This window comes from Nyctibius grandis, chromosome 4, assembly GCF_013368605.1.
Source record: "Nyctibius grandis isolate bNycGra1 chromosome 4, bNycGra1.pri, whole genome shotgun sequence".
NCBI classification, from domain to species: Eukaryota; Metazoa; Chordata; class Aves; order Nyctibiiformes; family Nyctibiidae; genus Nyctibius; species Nyctibius grandis.
The window spans coordinates 14,687,848-14,705,008 of NC_090661.1; the positions used below are offsets into that span (position 1 = coordinate 14,687,848).

The 17,161-nt window shown below is 37.2% G+C and overlaps 1 protein-coding gene across 23 annotated transcripts in view; it reads right to left on the reverse strand.

The window, feature by feature from the left end:
• SOX6 (SRY-box transcription factor 6) overlaps positions 1-17,161 on the reverse strand; it is a 382,016-nt gene that overhangs the window by 141,311 nt on the left and 223,544 nt on the right. For all 23 annotated transcript variants that reach the window (XM_068400308.1, XM_068400301.1, XM_068400306.1 and 20 more), the window contains 2 exons: positions 11,576-11,748; positions 7,854-7,922 (listed from right to left, as the gene is read on the reverse strand). In XM_068400308.1, the coding sequence (XP_068256409.1) occupies positions 7,854-7,922; positions 11,576-11,748 (242 nt within the window). The remainder of the gene's footprint in view (positions 1-7,853; positions 7,923-11,575; positions 11,749-17,161) is intronic.

Below are 17,161 nucleotides of genomic sequence, written 5' to 3' on the forward strand. Positions count from 1 at the left end.
CTTTGATATTCCAACCACTATACTAATATTCTAAGTCCTTCCTCATATGAGGTGCTCAATTCCGCAAAGCCTACTTATGTGAGTAACACTTAGATACACAAGTCATCAAATACTGGCTATGCAAGTATTACTCAAGCAAATAAGACTTCACAGGATCAGCCCTGTTGGTAGGCTGCCAGTTGGCTGAATTTCTGCTCCCAGTTATCCATTTTAGTTCACGCACATGCCACTTAGGAAGGAAACTGGTTTTCTGTGCTGGAGCAAATACTGCATTATTATTGCATTATTGCAAGTATTGCAAATATTACATTATGCAGACTGACAGAGGGGGTGATGCAGACCTGTGCTACCAGAGGAATAGCGCCCGAGGGGTTCAGAGGGGCATAATCTCCTCCAGACTCTTTGGGAGCTAGATGAGGGTGTTTGGATCAGCAAGCACTGAGGCTGCCACAGCATGTCACTCCACGCCTGGTTGGAGCAGGCAGACCACCAGCTGAGAGTGACCCCTAGGCAGCAGTACAGGTGGGCAGCAAACATTTGCTTGATCCTCTGCTGTTATTCAGGAGCTGGTTATAATCTGCCCCTAAATTAACAGGGCTCAGATCTGAGGCCCTTCTGTAAGCAAAGGCTGTAGAATGAGTGTTTGGGCTCAATAGAATCAATGTGATTTCAGCCCCTGGCTTTGGCAGAGGCGTGGCTGAGAACAAGCCCTTAAGCCACTGGCAAGACTGCAACGCAGCACGCCCAGAATGAATGAAGCAGCAGTACTGGAACTGGAGAGCATGGATGCCTGTGCCTTCATATCCAATTTTAAAACAGACGTGGGAGAGGGAAAGTGGGAGGGCAGCTACTATCATTTTCTGCACCAACATGAGCCTGAGAAACAATGACATTTACTTTGGTTTAACTAATTTCCACACATCAGATCATGTTCGGCACCCGTGTGCCAAAGTCCTATTCTTCAAGTCTGTTGAAATATCACTTTCCTAAACATGTGTGCTAACATTTGGCCAACACCGCCACAAGATCATTTTATTAACTTGTAGCTCATTTCATAGGCTGCTGCTCATGTTGCTAACATATGCTATTCTACCATTTACTGCTCTATAATTAGGGAAGTCATATGAAAGAGATACACAAGGCTTAATTTTTGCATTAAATACAATTTGTTTAGACTTGGGTAGGCGAAATAAAGCTATTTAAAAGAAAAAAAGAACATATAGTGAATTAGAAAACTGCAAGAAAGCTAATTTAACTCTTAGAAGGTCACAGTAAAAATTGTTAAAAACCCACTCCCCCCCACCTCAAGACTGCATACAGTTTTAAGGATAGTGTTAAGAACCAAATCCAGAACTACTTTCTGCTTTGCCAGGATAAATCATGTTTCCAGGGGCAGAGGGCCTCAGGGGCAGAGCAGCTAGCAGGATTCTTGCAAATGGGGGACCAAGGTGCAAGACCAGAAGTTGAGGAGTAGCACAGGAGGGCTGAACCTTTAGCATAGCGTGTCTTTTTGCTTAGGCCACCACCATGCTGTCACGCCAAAGCATTTTTAGTATGGAAGAGGCTGAATAAAGGATAGAGAGCATCACCGGGATATTTATTAAAGCATGGGCTGCTCAGAGAAGGTCAGGATCCCACATCACTTCTCTTCCCACGTAGCTCACAGAGAAAATTTCATGCCAGCCAGCCATGAAGTTGGCTTTTGTTGGAAAAAGCTGGTCTGTAATAGACCTTTTACTTAGGTAATTATCAAATAAGGATTTCAGAACTCATTAATAAGCCACTATGTAATAATAAATAAAATATGAAACATTTGATTTTGATGTTTAGCATATTTGTCTTTCCTCCATTGGATCAGTTTCCATTTTCGCTAAGCAAGTTATGAGCTGGACAGAAGCTGTGATGCCACACCTACGGCAGAGCCCCGTGAGTTTGAATCAATGATTTAGCAGCCAGCTACAAGTTACAGGCACATAACATTTCCCTCTTCCATATGCACACAACTGCTCTGCAGAAGGGAATTAGACATAGTTGGGTTTTTTTTAATACCAAATTGTTTGAAAGAAAGAAAAAGGAAAAGAGATACCAATGACAGATGGGGAGCAATTCATAAGTGAACTGGAATTTAAGTGAAATGTATTCTTTCTACTGTAAATTAATAAACTGCAGCTATAGTTTATTAAGCCACCACAATAATTTACATTTTCTACTGCTGTAATCTTGACTGCTTCTAAATTACAGTAGTTTTACCTATTCTTTAATCCAGAAACATCATTATTAAAATGTTTGATGCAGGCTACAGTGCATCTATCATTACTTGTAAAAGTTAATTAGATTAGATAAAAGAAATAATTAGATTTGCATTTTTATCCTAGTTTTAAACTTCCAAAGAAGATCACAACAGCGTGCCTGTGGGCAATTAAAAACAGCATACAGCAGTGAAATATAAAGGCAAAAAAGGTCTGTTTTTCCTGGCTAATTCATGATTGAAGATACAATTACAAAATATTTTAAGGGTTTGCTGAAGCTGGGGGCTATTCCTAGACTTCTAAGCTTTGTTTATAACTCTCGCTCTCTTTCAAGGGAGTATCTGATCTGCCTACCCTGCCAATAGAAGTATCAAATTGCTTTCAATGGCTTTATTTGGTCCTGTTCAGAGCTTGCTGGAAGGGGATCAGTTTCATAATCAATAACCAAAAAAAAAAAAAGAAAAGAAAAAAGGTGGGGGAGACTATTCCCTAGTGCCTGAACAGTAGCAATTGCTTTTTGCTTGTCAATGCTAAATACCGTTTACAAAGAGCGACAACCTCAGAGAGCATAACTGAACTGACAATAGCTAGATTCCAGCTTGTGCATTTTCAGCAAGCTCACTGCAAGGAGCTTTAACTTGTCTCCAAAAGGCAATAACTGAAAGGTTCGGCTCTTAAAATTGGAGGTCAGTTACATACTTAATGATGAAGCATATCTTTAAATCTATTTCTACTATTATCCTAGCAAAAAATTAATTAACCAGGTCAGGGAGGCCATGAAGGCTAATGTGGAATGTAATTATTCCTGATCTTTAGACAGGTACTTCACATAAAGAGATAGTCCTTATTCAGCTCACCAGGTACCTGAATTGTCAGTAGTTAATCATGGATAAGAAGAGAGACTCATTGGTTCAGCCTCTTAAGTTTTAAGTATGATTCAAATGATTCCTATTCAAGGACAGTCTAAATAGTTGTAATTTTTTTGTCACTGTTCTTTTGTTTGTTTACTATCACAGTAATCACATTCACTCTTTTTGACTGAAACAGAAAATGGAAGAACATTAATATGAAACTACAGCAACATGAATGTATAGATTAAAACTAGAAAAAAATTACTCTTAGGAATAATTTCTAGTGGCTGAATTAAAACAGAATACTTATGAGAACAGAGGAAGCCAGTTTTTCCATGTGATGAAAATCATACCGATTCAAACAGAAAAGGAAATGCTCTGCAATGGCATTGAGCATAATACTGAGGAATAAGGTGAAGGGAAGTGGACTAAAACAGTTTGGACCAGCTCTCACTGTAATACCCATCACAAGTTTTTCAGAACAGCTCAACAACCAGTGTCCCTTTTAAAGATTTCAGCCACAATTTAGGACTCGCCTTAACAAAGCCTGCCCACCAGAGGAGGGAAGCCCTCAAACTTTCATCCCTTAAAACCCCCCCAACATAGGGAAATCCTGGAGCAACGTGCTCCAAGCATCAATGGGATCCAAGCCGTTCCTCAGCTGGATGTTGTGGGGTCAGAAGCAGTCCTCAAGCCTCATTTTGAAAGGTCTGAATTCTGGCAGTGAGGTGCTGAATTCACAGGATTTCAGGGCCTCAAGCGGTTCCCAAAGTTGGAACCGTTCTAGAGACGCAAGCCTTCACTTCTTCCAAGGTAGTCTTATTTTCATGATGTACCACCAAATTTCTCCTTTAAACAGTTTTTTTCCTTATCCGTAGAGGTTTGCCCTTTCACAGCACAGGCTAAGAGATGTCCTTGAAACACTCTAATTTTGTCCCTTCTACTTTAAGAATAAATACTTTTTATTAAAAAATAAAAGTTCTTTTAAAAAATCTGAATCAACCTGGAGACTGATCTGTGAGCTCTTACTTGCCCTACAGTATTTTCTCAACCTTATTTCAACTAAAAGTAATGATTTCTCTGTACAGCTTTGCAGAACGAAGAACTTAATTTGGCATACTAGATTTCCTCCCATCTCTATGGACTCCTCTGTAGAAGAGTGTTTATGAGCATTATGAACATTTGAGCTGAAAAGTAATAATACACTGCATTTATTTGAAATTTTTCATTGAAGATTCTCAAAACATTACATTTGAATTGAGGAACAGGAAACAATTTGCCAAATTTCAGACAATCAGAGACAGAACGGAGAACAACTCCAGATTCCCACTCCCTTTAGCCAACAGACAAAACTGCTTTCTCCAACATGCACACTCTGAAAGTAACATTAGCTTCACTTAGAAAACATGAGACGATTATGCAGAACATTTAATGACCTCAGTACTCTTGAAATACCTATGTTATTTTCATATGCTAAGCCTAGCTAATGTCCTCTTTGCTCATAGATTGTTGACAAAGTTTTGGAGGTATAACAAGCCTTGAGTAAGGTGCTCCAGTAAATAGCTTAAAAACAAAACAAAACAAAGACCAACTAAATGAAATAAGATGTTAAAATGATTAAATAAACAAATAATATACAACATAATGTAGATAATAAATAACAAATAATGAAAATTCTCAGTAAATTAACCCAGTATGTATCCAGGGAAAGATATGTTTTATTTAATATGGATTCTACTTTTATATGTGGTTGACAGAAATCTGGTAAGCCCCATCTAAAGTAATTTCTAATTGTTTACATGGTTAAATAAACTGCATGCACTTATTCACAGAAATTATTGTTTAAGAATTAACATGGTACCTCAGAAGATGACAGTGGTACACTGTGTATGTCTCATGTGATGAAAACATTGCAATCCTGCATCCTGGAGCACATACCGTACTTATTTCAGATAGCTGTGCCATGAATAGGCTCATGCCCAGATGGAACTGGCACCTGTGCTACTTATATTTTGTAATCTTTTCAAAAGGGGAGTGGTAGGGAAGAGTACTATTGTTTTTCCATGCATACAAAGTATAGATAAGAATCCACACCATTTTATATAAGTAATCGCTGTTTCCTGGAAAGGGTTGCTCAAGAGTGTCTTTAAACAAATGCACCTTCTGAATAAAATCAAGTAAGTTATTGGGGACACAGTTCCGAATTCTACCAAGCCCAAAAATAAACTCAGAATGTAAATGTTTATTAGAAAATTAATTTTTCCCCTCGACCCACAGAGAGTGTGATTCACCTCATCTAACTTCAGATCTCTACATTACAGGCATCGGCATCCATATCCTTTACAGTTAATTGAGAGAAAGAGCCATTTTAGGGAACAATTCATCTGACATATTCTAAATGTTGACTTTAGGACAAGATGAATTGCATCCTAAAACTATTCATTCTGCTTCTCTTTGTTCACTATAAAAACAATCTGGATAATTGATTGAGACAGGGTCTACACTGCAGTTAATCTAGTTTTGATATGATGAATTCCACCCAGTCACCAGTGCGACTTCAGAATCGGTACTGAGGATTCCCGGGAAGATGCTAGGAGGGAACCTGGAAGAACCGGCACAGCACTGTATCTCTCACCTGCCTCCTAGTTTACCTCCATCCCACCTATAGCCCTTAGGGAGCTATAGGTCTCAACAAAATGCAACACTCGTAATCAATTCAACAGCAACAAACCTACTACGAACTGCAGAGACGACTTAGCAACTAACTTCTCTCCCAAGCAACTCCTGGCTAGCAAACCTGCCACAGAATTAAGAAAGAACAAATAAACAAAGAAGAACCACTTGGCTCACAAGCAAATGGAATATGTAAAGCTGATGTTTAGCCTAGGAAACAATCTCCTAACAATTTTTGTTGTCAGTAATCTCCTCATAAGGTCAATGTATGTTTGAGATGGCATCTGCCCAGCATGCTTAGTGCTTCATACTGGAGTCTACAATGTTCCTTGGGCAATGAGATGCCCACTACCAATCTGGCTAACAAGCTGAGAGAGGAAACAGTCCTCACCACCTCAAATACACTGATTAGATTCACGTAAATATAAGGATAAATAAAGAGGCCAAACTACTGAGGAACTATGTAATAAGAGTAACTTATTTTGGCAAGAATTTTGAAACAAATACAGGGAAGGATCACAAGGAAATAATTTAGCTTACATGAATAGAACAATCATTAAAACACTTCCTCGCATATACATTTAGGAAAGGAAGTGAAAGAAAACTTGTGGAGGGTTCAGCACTACATAAGATGAAAATTGTGAGTGAACAAGGAAATGAGCCTGCAACCTATTCTAAGACCACGTTTCCCCAGAGTCAGTGGAAGGGTAAAGCTACTGGAAAGTATTGAGTGAACTGAAACATAAAGGACCTTTAAACTTCGTACTACAGAGGAGGATACTTCCCCGTAAAACACATCCACATTCTCCAAATAAGAACAAAAACTACCTGGTCATGATTCCTCTTTCTGTGTCCTAATTTTTAAAGGAATTTTAAAAATTAGAGATTTCTCATGCAAATAACTGTTCCATTTAGCACACTCAGCTATGTTTCAGTCTTGGCTTTTATGCCAAGTAAAGATTTTTTATATGATTCATTGTTTTCTGAAGCCAGACTTGCAAATAACACTTAGAGAAAATGGCGTATTTTTTCCTTTCACTATTTTTATTTCTCTTCCTTCCATTATGTATACCTAATATGAACATGCAGTCTCTTCCAACAGGCAATGACAATAATGGTGCTTTAAAATTCAATTGTGTCTCTCATCCCAGGTATTATCACATTTATATATGTTAATTAAACTCCTTAAAGTGTAACTGAAACTGCATTACAGCATTTGCAAAAGCATTTACAAGCGTTCCTTTGGGATTAGGGAAGAAAAAACTTCCTTTTTGGCATCTAGTAACATAGCAATCTGCTGATTAAGGAAGAAAACCTGATAGTCCAAGTTTATAAGAAATGATTGGCAGCACAATCATCTGTCAGACCAAACCAAAATATTTAAATTAAAGAACAAGCCCATGGAAATGCTTTCAAACAAAGTTGGAAGCAGAGAAGGTAATACATTCAACATGGCAACAATGCCTCTACCTACATGTCACTCCCTAACCACATATATTTGCGCAAAATTAAACCAGGTTCTGAGTACAAGTACAGATAATTGAATAACTCCAGAAGACTCTCAGATCCATGAAGGTACAGTTACTCCAAAGGTACATGGGACACATATACCTGTGGGTCTTGGTACATGAGCAGACTGGTCCCAGGGACTTAATACTGTCTCAATGTCTATTATCCTATTCTACAGCTGTTTGCTCCAGTTAATGAAACAGAAAACATTCTTCTAAACTTCTTATAAAGCCAGTTTTGCCTTTGTACAATAAGGAATCCTACAAACAATGACTGACACCCTGCTTTTACTTCACACAATACAAGGCAAACTGATTGCAGATTTCAGAATTAAATGACAAGATTTAAGAAATACCTCATAACTTTCAGAAGAATACTCTGCTTATTAAGGAAAAGCTCTTTCCAACAAAAAGACGTTTGACAATAATCTTCTAAGACACGAAGACACTCCATAAAGATCATCTTTACTGAGGCTTGTTAGTAAAGCATGTGGCTGCTTTATTTGAGATCCTTCCCTCTCCATAAATGGAATTTAAGTATAATCAGAAGAGAGCAATAAAAACATACTGACCTGAATTTGCTGCTGCAGTAGATTGATTTTGTGCTGCTGTTGCAGAAGTTGCTGTTGTTGTCTTGCAATCTATTAGAAATAAAATTTCCATTAAATTAAAACAGTAATACTGAAACTTCAATATTATGAGTGAAAAACATCTTATTAGTTATTCTTTCTTATATTTTTATCAAGCATCATTTATTTTTTTAAAAAATGAAGGATATTTTAGGGGTATCTGTATATGTGATGTAAACATTTTAAATTTAAATGCAGCATAAAAATCTAGTTAGCCCGTAAGAAATACGCATTATAAGCACTTAGGCCTCAACTCTACAAAGCATAGAAACATGGGTTTAGCTGTGTGCACGTGAATAATCTCATCACTACTCAACAAAGCATTTAAGCCTGTGGTGATCTTTGACTATGATGCATTACTGTTAGCTACAATGGGAATGAAATACATGCTTAATTTTAAGTGTTTTGCTGAATGGGGATGGGATTACTCAAGTGCTTAAGGTTAAACACACATTTTCCTGCTTTTCTGAACCGGAGCCTTAGGTAGTCTTCATAGATGTTTCCCTATTCAGCACAAGCTCTAGGGCAAGCTTCTCTAACTTCATTCACAATGAGCAGCACATTACTTCTCTTGTAAATCTCGAAGTCTTCCTCAGGACTACTCAAGGAAGTAGGGTCTCGTTCTGTGTAAAAGCAGTACCTGATGCTCAGTAACTCATCCTCAATGTAACCCTGTGAAATATGCAGATATTCTTACCCTCCTTTGGTAGATTCAATAAGGGATCTGGAGGGTAAAGGTTCACTATATCCCTTCCCTAACATAGATGGAGAGAAGCAAGTGTTCAGGGCAGGGAGCACTAAGAGACTAACAAAAGAGAATCTGCCTCAGACACTGCCCCCCTCCCTGATTCCCACAAACCATCCAAAATCAGCATGCAAGAGCAGAAGGGAAACAGGATCCTGCCCTCAGACCGCAGAGCTGCTCCCTGCAATAGGTAACATGGACTGCAGCTATGGGGGAGAAGGCACAGGGAGCTGGGGGAACAACAGGACTTCTGCTTTAGAAGGGTCACTGTGCAGCAGACTGAAACGAGGACAAGATTTGTGTTTCCTGCAAACCCCAGCCTCAGCACTTCTGCTACCTTCATTTCTTAAGTATAATTTCCCCTCCTATAAATATTTATCTAGAGCAGAGGAACGACATAAACCAGCAAGAAGCTGGTGACAAAGGTAGCTTGGTCATTCGAGTTCACTGTTTCGGTTTTGGCAAAAACCCTCCTAGTCTCCTTCCCCACCATCTTCTGAGCACACTTACTCTCGCTGTTATAAACAGAGAAAATTAAGTAAAATGTTTTTATGATAAAAAAATTACAGAAATGTAGCAAGGTTGATTTGGAAGTAAACAATCACATAGTTTTAGTGCAAACTGTTCAGATTAACTCATAAGGAATCTGCAGTTGCATATTAACAGCTTGTAATTGTGCACACACAGAGGTCAAGTCTGCCATTTCCTTAAACTCTCACTTTGTCACCTGAAAATAGCTTTGCCATTTTTTTCACTGCTACAGTTAAAAATCACTTTTGTATGGGAGACCAACACAAAATCCATACATATTTTAAGTCTTGCATATGGCCTCAAAGAGAAAAATTGAGGTCTGTGTGATTCTGGAGATGGATGAAAGCCAAGTGCCACACAGAAAAGGAATCAAGCCACTATCACATCCCACTACACTGATGCTTGTAACAGCGATCAAACTCCCTTTATGAGCCTGCTGTTCATATATTTCTGGATAAATCTCCCAGTAAAGTCAATAAAAATTTGGTGAATGAAGACTGAAGAAGCAGGTCCTAGTCTGCTAGTGAAAAAGGTAGTTCAAACAGAGCTAGCAGCCTGTGTGCCCAGGTAACCTGGGGGCAGCTCCTAGGACCTCAAGTCATCTGTTGTCAGACCAGTGGTCAGCAGTAGTGTCTATGTTTGGAAAAGCAACTCTAATGGTAACTGTCCTACAGAGAATATTTTAAAACCTATATGAGTGCTTGAATTACTGCTTTTAATGAGTAACACACCAATTGTGCTATTCCATCTTAGAAGTGTAGTGCTCATCACTAAAAATAAACTTGGTTGGGTTTATGTCCACATTGTCCCTGCTGCTAAAATCTCAGTGAAGGTAACAGAAAGATTAACATGATATTCAGCTTCAGAAAGGAATTATTTGTAATTTCACATTGAAATCAGACACCGCATGGAGCTGCATATCATGGGTCATTCTTTCTGAGTGCTGTATCTTTTTACACGGCTACACAGTATCTTATGTGCAGAATTGTTTGGAGCTGCTGGTGACATGGCTGCTACTTAACATAGTAAGCTATAGCCAAGGCAAGGATGAGATCTTTGTTTATATGTGTGAAGGCACAAATCTGCCAGAGTTCAGACTGCTCATGAACAGCTTTTTGTACCTGTATGTACAATATATTACCATTTGACTAGGCATTTCCTCATGAAAATCGAAATATACCATGAAGCATCTAATGTCAATAGTTCCTCTTAGATGGAACAGTACTGTGATAGAAAATGTATCCAACACCCCGCAATGCAATTACCATAGCATAGTCTTGATGTATAGGTTTGACACAGTAAAGTAGGGTACACAAGCACCATGTGGCTCAAATTCTGAATTTTATTTGCCTATCGGTTGAGCTACATGCTCGCTTCATTGAGCATGACAACCTAGTTTTAAGTGTCATTTAATTTTCATTTTGAAATATAATTACAAAGTGTTCACTGTAAGATATCACTCGTCTGCAAATGTGTCAAGATTAATTTGTGCTAGCTTATTCACAAGTGTCAATAGTTAATTACTGTGTCATCTCTGGATGGCTAAATGACATTCTAACTTCTGATTTTTTACAGTGTTCCTTTATGTTATTTTCCATTAGGGTATGAGTCCATATTCCTACATGTGGGCAAATACTCAAGCACATAAAATACCAGACGTCACAACTCATTAAAATCAACAGAGCATATACTGCTCTATATATCCTATAAAACACATTTAACTGAAAAGATAATTCTAGTAATAATGTCAGATTCCTAAAAACCACACATTAATTTGGATCAGTCTGATCTAATGCCTAGGGGACTAGTGTATGGGATCACTGTTGTAACACTTTTCTACAATGAGAAACAGACAGCTCTTTGGACAACTGCATCTTAAAAAAAAAACAAACAAACAACAAAAACAAAAAAAAAAAAAAACAAAAACAAACAAACAAAAAAAAAAAAAAAAAAAAAAAACAAAAAAACACCAAACAGCAAAAACCCCCACAACATGACCAAGCAAATCAAACCTTACTTGTAGAAAATATTTGGAGGTTTGGGGATGCTTAAGGTTTTTTGTTCAATTATTTTCTTGTCTTAAAGAGAAAGAGTTAAATAATGGTTATAGTCTGGCTTATTTGTAACTCACAAAATTGCATCTCAGTGCAAGAAGCAAGAACTGTGAATCTACCAAATGCCATTTATTCTAGGAAAGAAATTATCTGAATGTCCACAACCACTTTTTCTCTCAGGGTCCTATAATATTTCCTTTTTCTGGAAAAAGATGTACTTTCTGAAGATATTTAAGTTCTTTTAACAAAAAAAAGATGAAACACCAAGCAGAACAGTGTTTATGGTAAGCATTCTGCATGAAACATTTTCACAGGTTTCTTTCTTGGAGCCTCACCTGTTCTTGCTGTTGGCGAGCAAGGTCCATTTGCTGACGTTGTTTTTCAATTTGTGAGGCTGCCAGCTTTTTCTGTTCATCATGGGCAGCCAGGAGCTGCTCCCGTAAGCTGATCAGCTGGGTGATCATAGTAGAGAGCTGTCGCTCTTTTTCTGCCAGGCTTTCTGGTGTACCTAAATGTGCAGGAAAGATGTACTGTAAATATGAGATAGACAATAGTTACCAAGCAATAATCACCAAAAAAAAAAATGGCTGAATCACCAACATGCCTATTTCAAGTGACAGCTTGAATATGTATTTTACTAACAAATCCCAAAAGAATCTAGCACATAGTTTTGCTGTGCTCTAAACAGTGGAGGATATAACAAAAATTGGAGCAGAAAAGATAATTTCTTTTTTTCTGACAGGAATAATTAACGATGCAGTGTGTATAGATCCCTATATCTTTTCCATCTAAATCTGCCCAGTGTGACAAATACATTCACAGTTCATTAGATATAATTTTCCTTTACTTTATCTGTTTGGTTGGGGTTTTTTTCCCCAAGTATGTAAAAATGCTAAAAAAAAAATTAAAGATGCTGTTCAGTGGAAGAAGCAGTTTCATAGTTTATTGATCATTTCTCTAAAATATATGGTAGGACATTTGGGTAAATGTAAGCTTTGGTTATGGAATGCATATTAAAAATGAGCTCTACTTGTCCCTAAGAGAAATGGCTAACCTGAGAAAATGGCTTAAAAATTTTAATTTAACTTTCAAAGTTTACTCTACAGAGAGCAGTTAATTAATATGAAACTACGGTACATTTATTCTTTGCACTAATGATGCTTAATGGTCTGTTTATGGGTAAATTGCATGGGTCTCCTAAGTAGAGAGTACGGGGTCCTTTTGCAAATAAATCCAAAAATATCTCTTCTTATGTATGAAGATATTACTCTGTCACAAACAGCAACGTCAGCTTCTATATTTGAGCCATACATTGCATTTTTTTCTTGTGTGAGCATCTCAGACCCACAGCTCTATAAGAGGTAATATAATTCCAGTAAGGTAGCAGTTCAGGAATATTGGAAGAGCATCTGAAAGAGGTTTACAGTTGAAAGTGGGATAAATGAAGCAATTTTATGTTGTACAGGAGAACTGAGCGTTAGAGAAGTGGTGAATCAAATCAAGAACTAGTCAGGTCTGTAATCTGTCACAATGATATGAGAAGTGACACAAAGGAGAGGGTATTCGCATCCTTCCTTTCCTCCCTTCACAATAGAGGACTGTGATAAAGAAGTCACAGGACTTTTGAAGAGGAAGAAAATGTGTGAGGAACAGGACCTGGGAGGGAATGGAGAAACTGTCACCAAAATTATGACTTCACCTTCTTCCCAGGAGTAAGATGGATATCTTCTAGGGAAGAGAAGAAAGAGGTTGACAGGTTTCATAAGGAGAAGGAAGACAAAACAGTCTCCTGCCAAGCATGTCACAAACTCAAGATGCTCTACTACTTACATCATGCTATGATGGGACCAATATTATTCTTAAACAGAACTTTATTTGCAAAAGCAGCCTACAAGAAAACCTCTGCTTTCTATGGAAAAAGAAACTGCATGGCTTAAGCAATTCACTCTAAACAAAGCAAATGCCCAGAAACAAAGGGTACCTATTTTTCTGTACATTTCTTAATTGCATTTAACAACATAAAATACTGAAAATATTCAATTTCTTAGCCACTATTAACTATCTTAGTTTTAAAAGTCTGCAATAAACTGATGTTTCAAAAACAACCAAAAAAATATTTTTGAAAGTAAGCTTAGGCAGGTATGTGGCCAGGAAAATGTCTGCACTGAAGGTACTGCCTTGCCAGGATCCATTAGCTTGTACTGAGCTCCACACTGTTGACATCAGTTCAATTGTCTGCAACTTCAGTATAGACTTACCTTAACCCTCTTAAACTGTATTATTCAGTCTTGAAGATTTTGCACCATGGATCAAAGGTTATTTAGGTGCTTTTGAATATGTTATTGTACACGGAAATTCATTTTTATGGATAAAAGACTGTTCTGCCAAAGAAAAACTCCCTTGCCTATCGTGACTAGAAGAGATCAACCACTCCACCTATTTTAAAAAGCCAACGGGAAGCAACCTGCTGCCTCAAATGATACTTATTGCCATGCACTGCCACCTGGGAAACCACAGCTTGAGACTTTCACATCTGTCAAGCAGCTTTGGCATTGTAATGCAGGCCCCTGATCTTACAGTCATAAAATATTCTACACACCCAAAGCAGATATTAATCTCCTGCTCCATTTCCATATTATTCCATATACTTTGTACTTGCTTCAGAATGTGAGTAGAAAGCTACCACAAAGAGTGCCTGCTAAGGCTACAAAATTTCATTGTTTTATTATGATTAGTTAGAACCGTTTGATATAGTTGCAGCAAATTTATAAGGTCATTTTCTTTTTTTCTGAATTTTATACAAGAGCAGGCAGAAGTAATTGTTCTTATTCAGAAATTCATAGTAATTGTTTTTCTTTCCTTTTTTCCTCCCAGAGAAACACATCTGAAATGAATGACCCATTTAAAGTACTCTACTCTTTAATTTGTACTGTGCTATGTAATCCAACAACAGAATAGAACTGATGACCACAAAACGTACACTGTGCTGCTGGAAAATAACGAGACCTCCATGAAGCTGCAAGACACCTAACCAAACACTGCTCAAGACAAGAAAAAGCATAAGATGCAGAATGTTGTTGTATGAACAGTGTGTGGGGGGAGATATAATTTAATTTTAGAGTGGAAAAACCCAACCATTATTTTACAGTTTAAATACCAATAAAAACCAACTTGTTCAGAATGCAGACCAGATTGAGCTGATCTGGCTGGGCCAAGAGAGGTCATCAGTAGCTGTGTGCCATCATCATCTGTTTTGCATCCACTTACTGCAGCAAGCAATGAGATTCCTAAACTCATTACCAGTAAATAAACTTCTGCTGCTGACTAAAAATATCTATAAATAAAATAAGAATATAGCTATCTGTAAAATGTATTTGCCATAAAAACAGATAAAACAAAAAGCTTAGTAAAAAAATATACAGTAAATATGCCAGCTTCCATAAAATATTATGTATCACAGCTCGCTCTCTGTCCAATCCTATCCTCTTACTCCAAAGACAGCAGTGCATTTTTTTTTTCCATGGGGTCTTCCTTATCCCCAAAACACATCTGTCTTGAGTTTCTCTCAGATTTGTCAGGTGGATCAGTGCTCCCCAGGGCCTGCTCCATCTGAAGTATTTTAATTTGACTAAACACCTGATTTATTTTATCTCTCCGATGAGAAAGGCAGTTTGTCTTAATAGAGCTTGTCAGCCTACAGTCCCATTCACAGCAATTTACAGGCAGCCAGGGATGCTGGAAGAGTGCTGTGATTCTGTATTTTATCCTCTTCCAGAAAGCACCTAAAAGCAGCTATTCACTGCTACTGCATGTGGCATTTTAGAACTGAATTAGCTTTTTATTCAAGTAACTACACTTGTTGTGAATAGCTTATCTGTAAAATTGCTACATTCACTACTGATTTTATTAACCTTTGGCTCTATCACAAAATGGTCTTCAGTTAGGAAAGACCTTTAAAATTGACACATTTTTCTTAGGGGCCTTTATTTCAGTGACTTCAGATATACTGAATTTGATCCATTGACTTCCTTTACCAGCAGTATTTAAAATTTTGAGTGTTGGTGGGAAGTCAATAGTGTTTAAGGACTTCTTTTTAAAATGAAAATATAACACTTAGTCTTACCAAAAGTTCAGAAAAAATAGTTACTATTTGTCCTTTGGTTGTATATTCTTGCCTTTGTGATTATAGTTACAAGCTGAAAAATAATTTGGTTGTAGCTATATTTTAATTTTTCTGTGTGTGCTTATTGTTTTACCCTTTATTTTTGCATGGATTTGAGCACAAATTGAGATAAAATGGTCAGATTGAACAAAACTAAGGCATCAAAGAGAACTTTTGAGAAATTCTGGTCATAGGTCAATCTAACCAGGAGTGAGAATAAAAAAGTAGCTATAAATCTCCTGAAAAAGAGAGAAGAGTTCAACTTCTGGCCTAAAATTACATTTAGAAAGAATTTTGCTTGTGGCAAAAACCTACCTTTTAAAAACTGATTACAATCCTACACTATTTCTGGTACACAAAGTAATGGAAAGATCATCGTATATGTTAGAATAAAATGCATTTAATAAAAATCATAAACATCATCTTGCGTTTTATGTACCTAGATTTCTTTAAGCATTTCAAAAAAAAAAAAGATTAAAAATTTGGTAGCCTGTAAGTATAGATACATAATATAACTATAGTTCCTGTATCAATCTCTTGTTTACCACCTTAAAACACTTCTGTTACCTCTTACTACATATTCAGTCTATATACAGATGTAGCTGCATGTCAACAAACACAGGAGGCTTTTCAATGTTAAATTTGGAACTGTCCTTGTGGCAAGTTGTCACGAAATAGAAGCAGAGTAATAACTGCTGGTAAGGGAAAAAATAAGCAGGAATAACAAAAAATAGACTTCTAGACTTACATAGTATAATTTAAACTAATCTCTTTGACACTCAGCAAAAGAAAACAAGATAAAACTACATATACTATCAAGTGAATAAAAGACAAAATACTGGAGTCATAAATAAGCCAAAAATTTAGAGCTGTGCTCCAAAGCTGGCCGAAGTAGGATTCTTAGCTGCGACACTAAATTACTGTGGGTTCTTGAATGCGCTTGCCTTAGTTTCCCAACGTGTACACAAAGTAAAACACTACCAGTCAGAGGTTTTTATGCCTGGTTAGTTAATGCTTCTGAAGTGCTTTGAGATCTTTGCATGGAATCTCTACACAGCTGCAAAGTATTATTGGTTCTCTTGAATTCTGTGATTAGTGTAAAGCATGACAAATATCATCCTTGTTTATGCGCTGCATCTAAACTAACTTTTGTCCCATATACTTACAGGAAATACAAATTAATAAATCACAAATGATTACTCCTGTTATGTTTTTAGAATAAACATGTAGTGTGACTTCTACAAAATAAAGAGACAGTAATTCAAGAAAGAAGTGTGGACTTTGCCAGAAACTAAGAAGGGATTTAAATCACATAACTGCTGTTCCAAAGTATTGTCAACCAAAGCAATTCAATCAACAATCAAAAATTATTTTGAACCAAGTTAAGCAATTTCAGCATTTAAAAATAAAGCCTTTATGAATCCATTCCTCTGTTATTTTTTTTTTATGGACATTGTTTGAAAAGAAAGCAAAAACACAATGCTAGACATAAAAGACTGTTTTTTGATCTTAGCTGCCCAGAGATAACCTGGTTAAACCATTCTGTCTAACACGGCAGTCTGCAGCACACATCAGATAGGCTGTGATGTCTCTACTTCACAGGCTCTGTCCAGCATTTAGCATTTACCCTTTTTGATTGGGTCACCTTTCAAATGCCACAAAATAGGGCAGCAAAAGTCAACAAAAATAAACAGGGAAAATGGAAGAAAGTAACAATCTAATGGAAGGGCTTCGGAGATAAAAGTCACTTTGTGAGGGC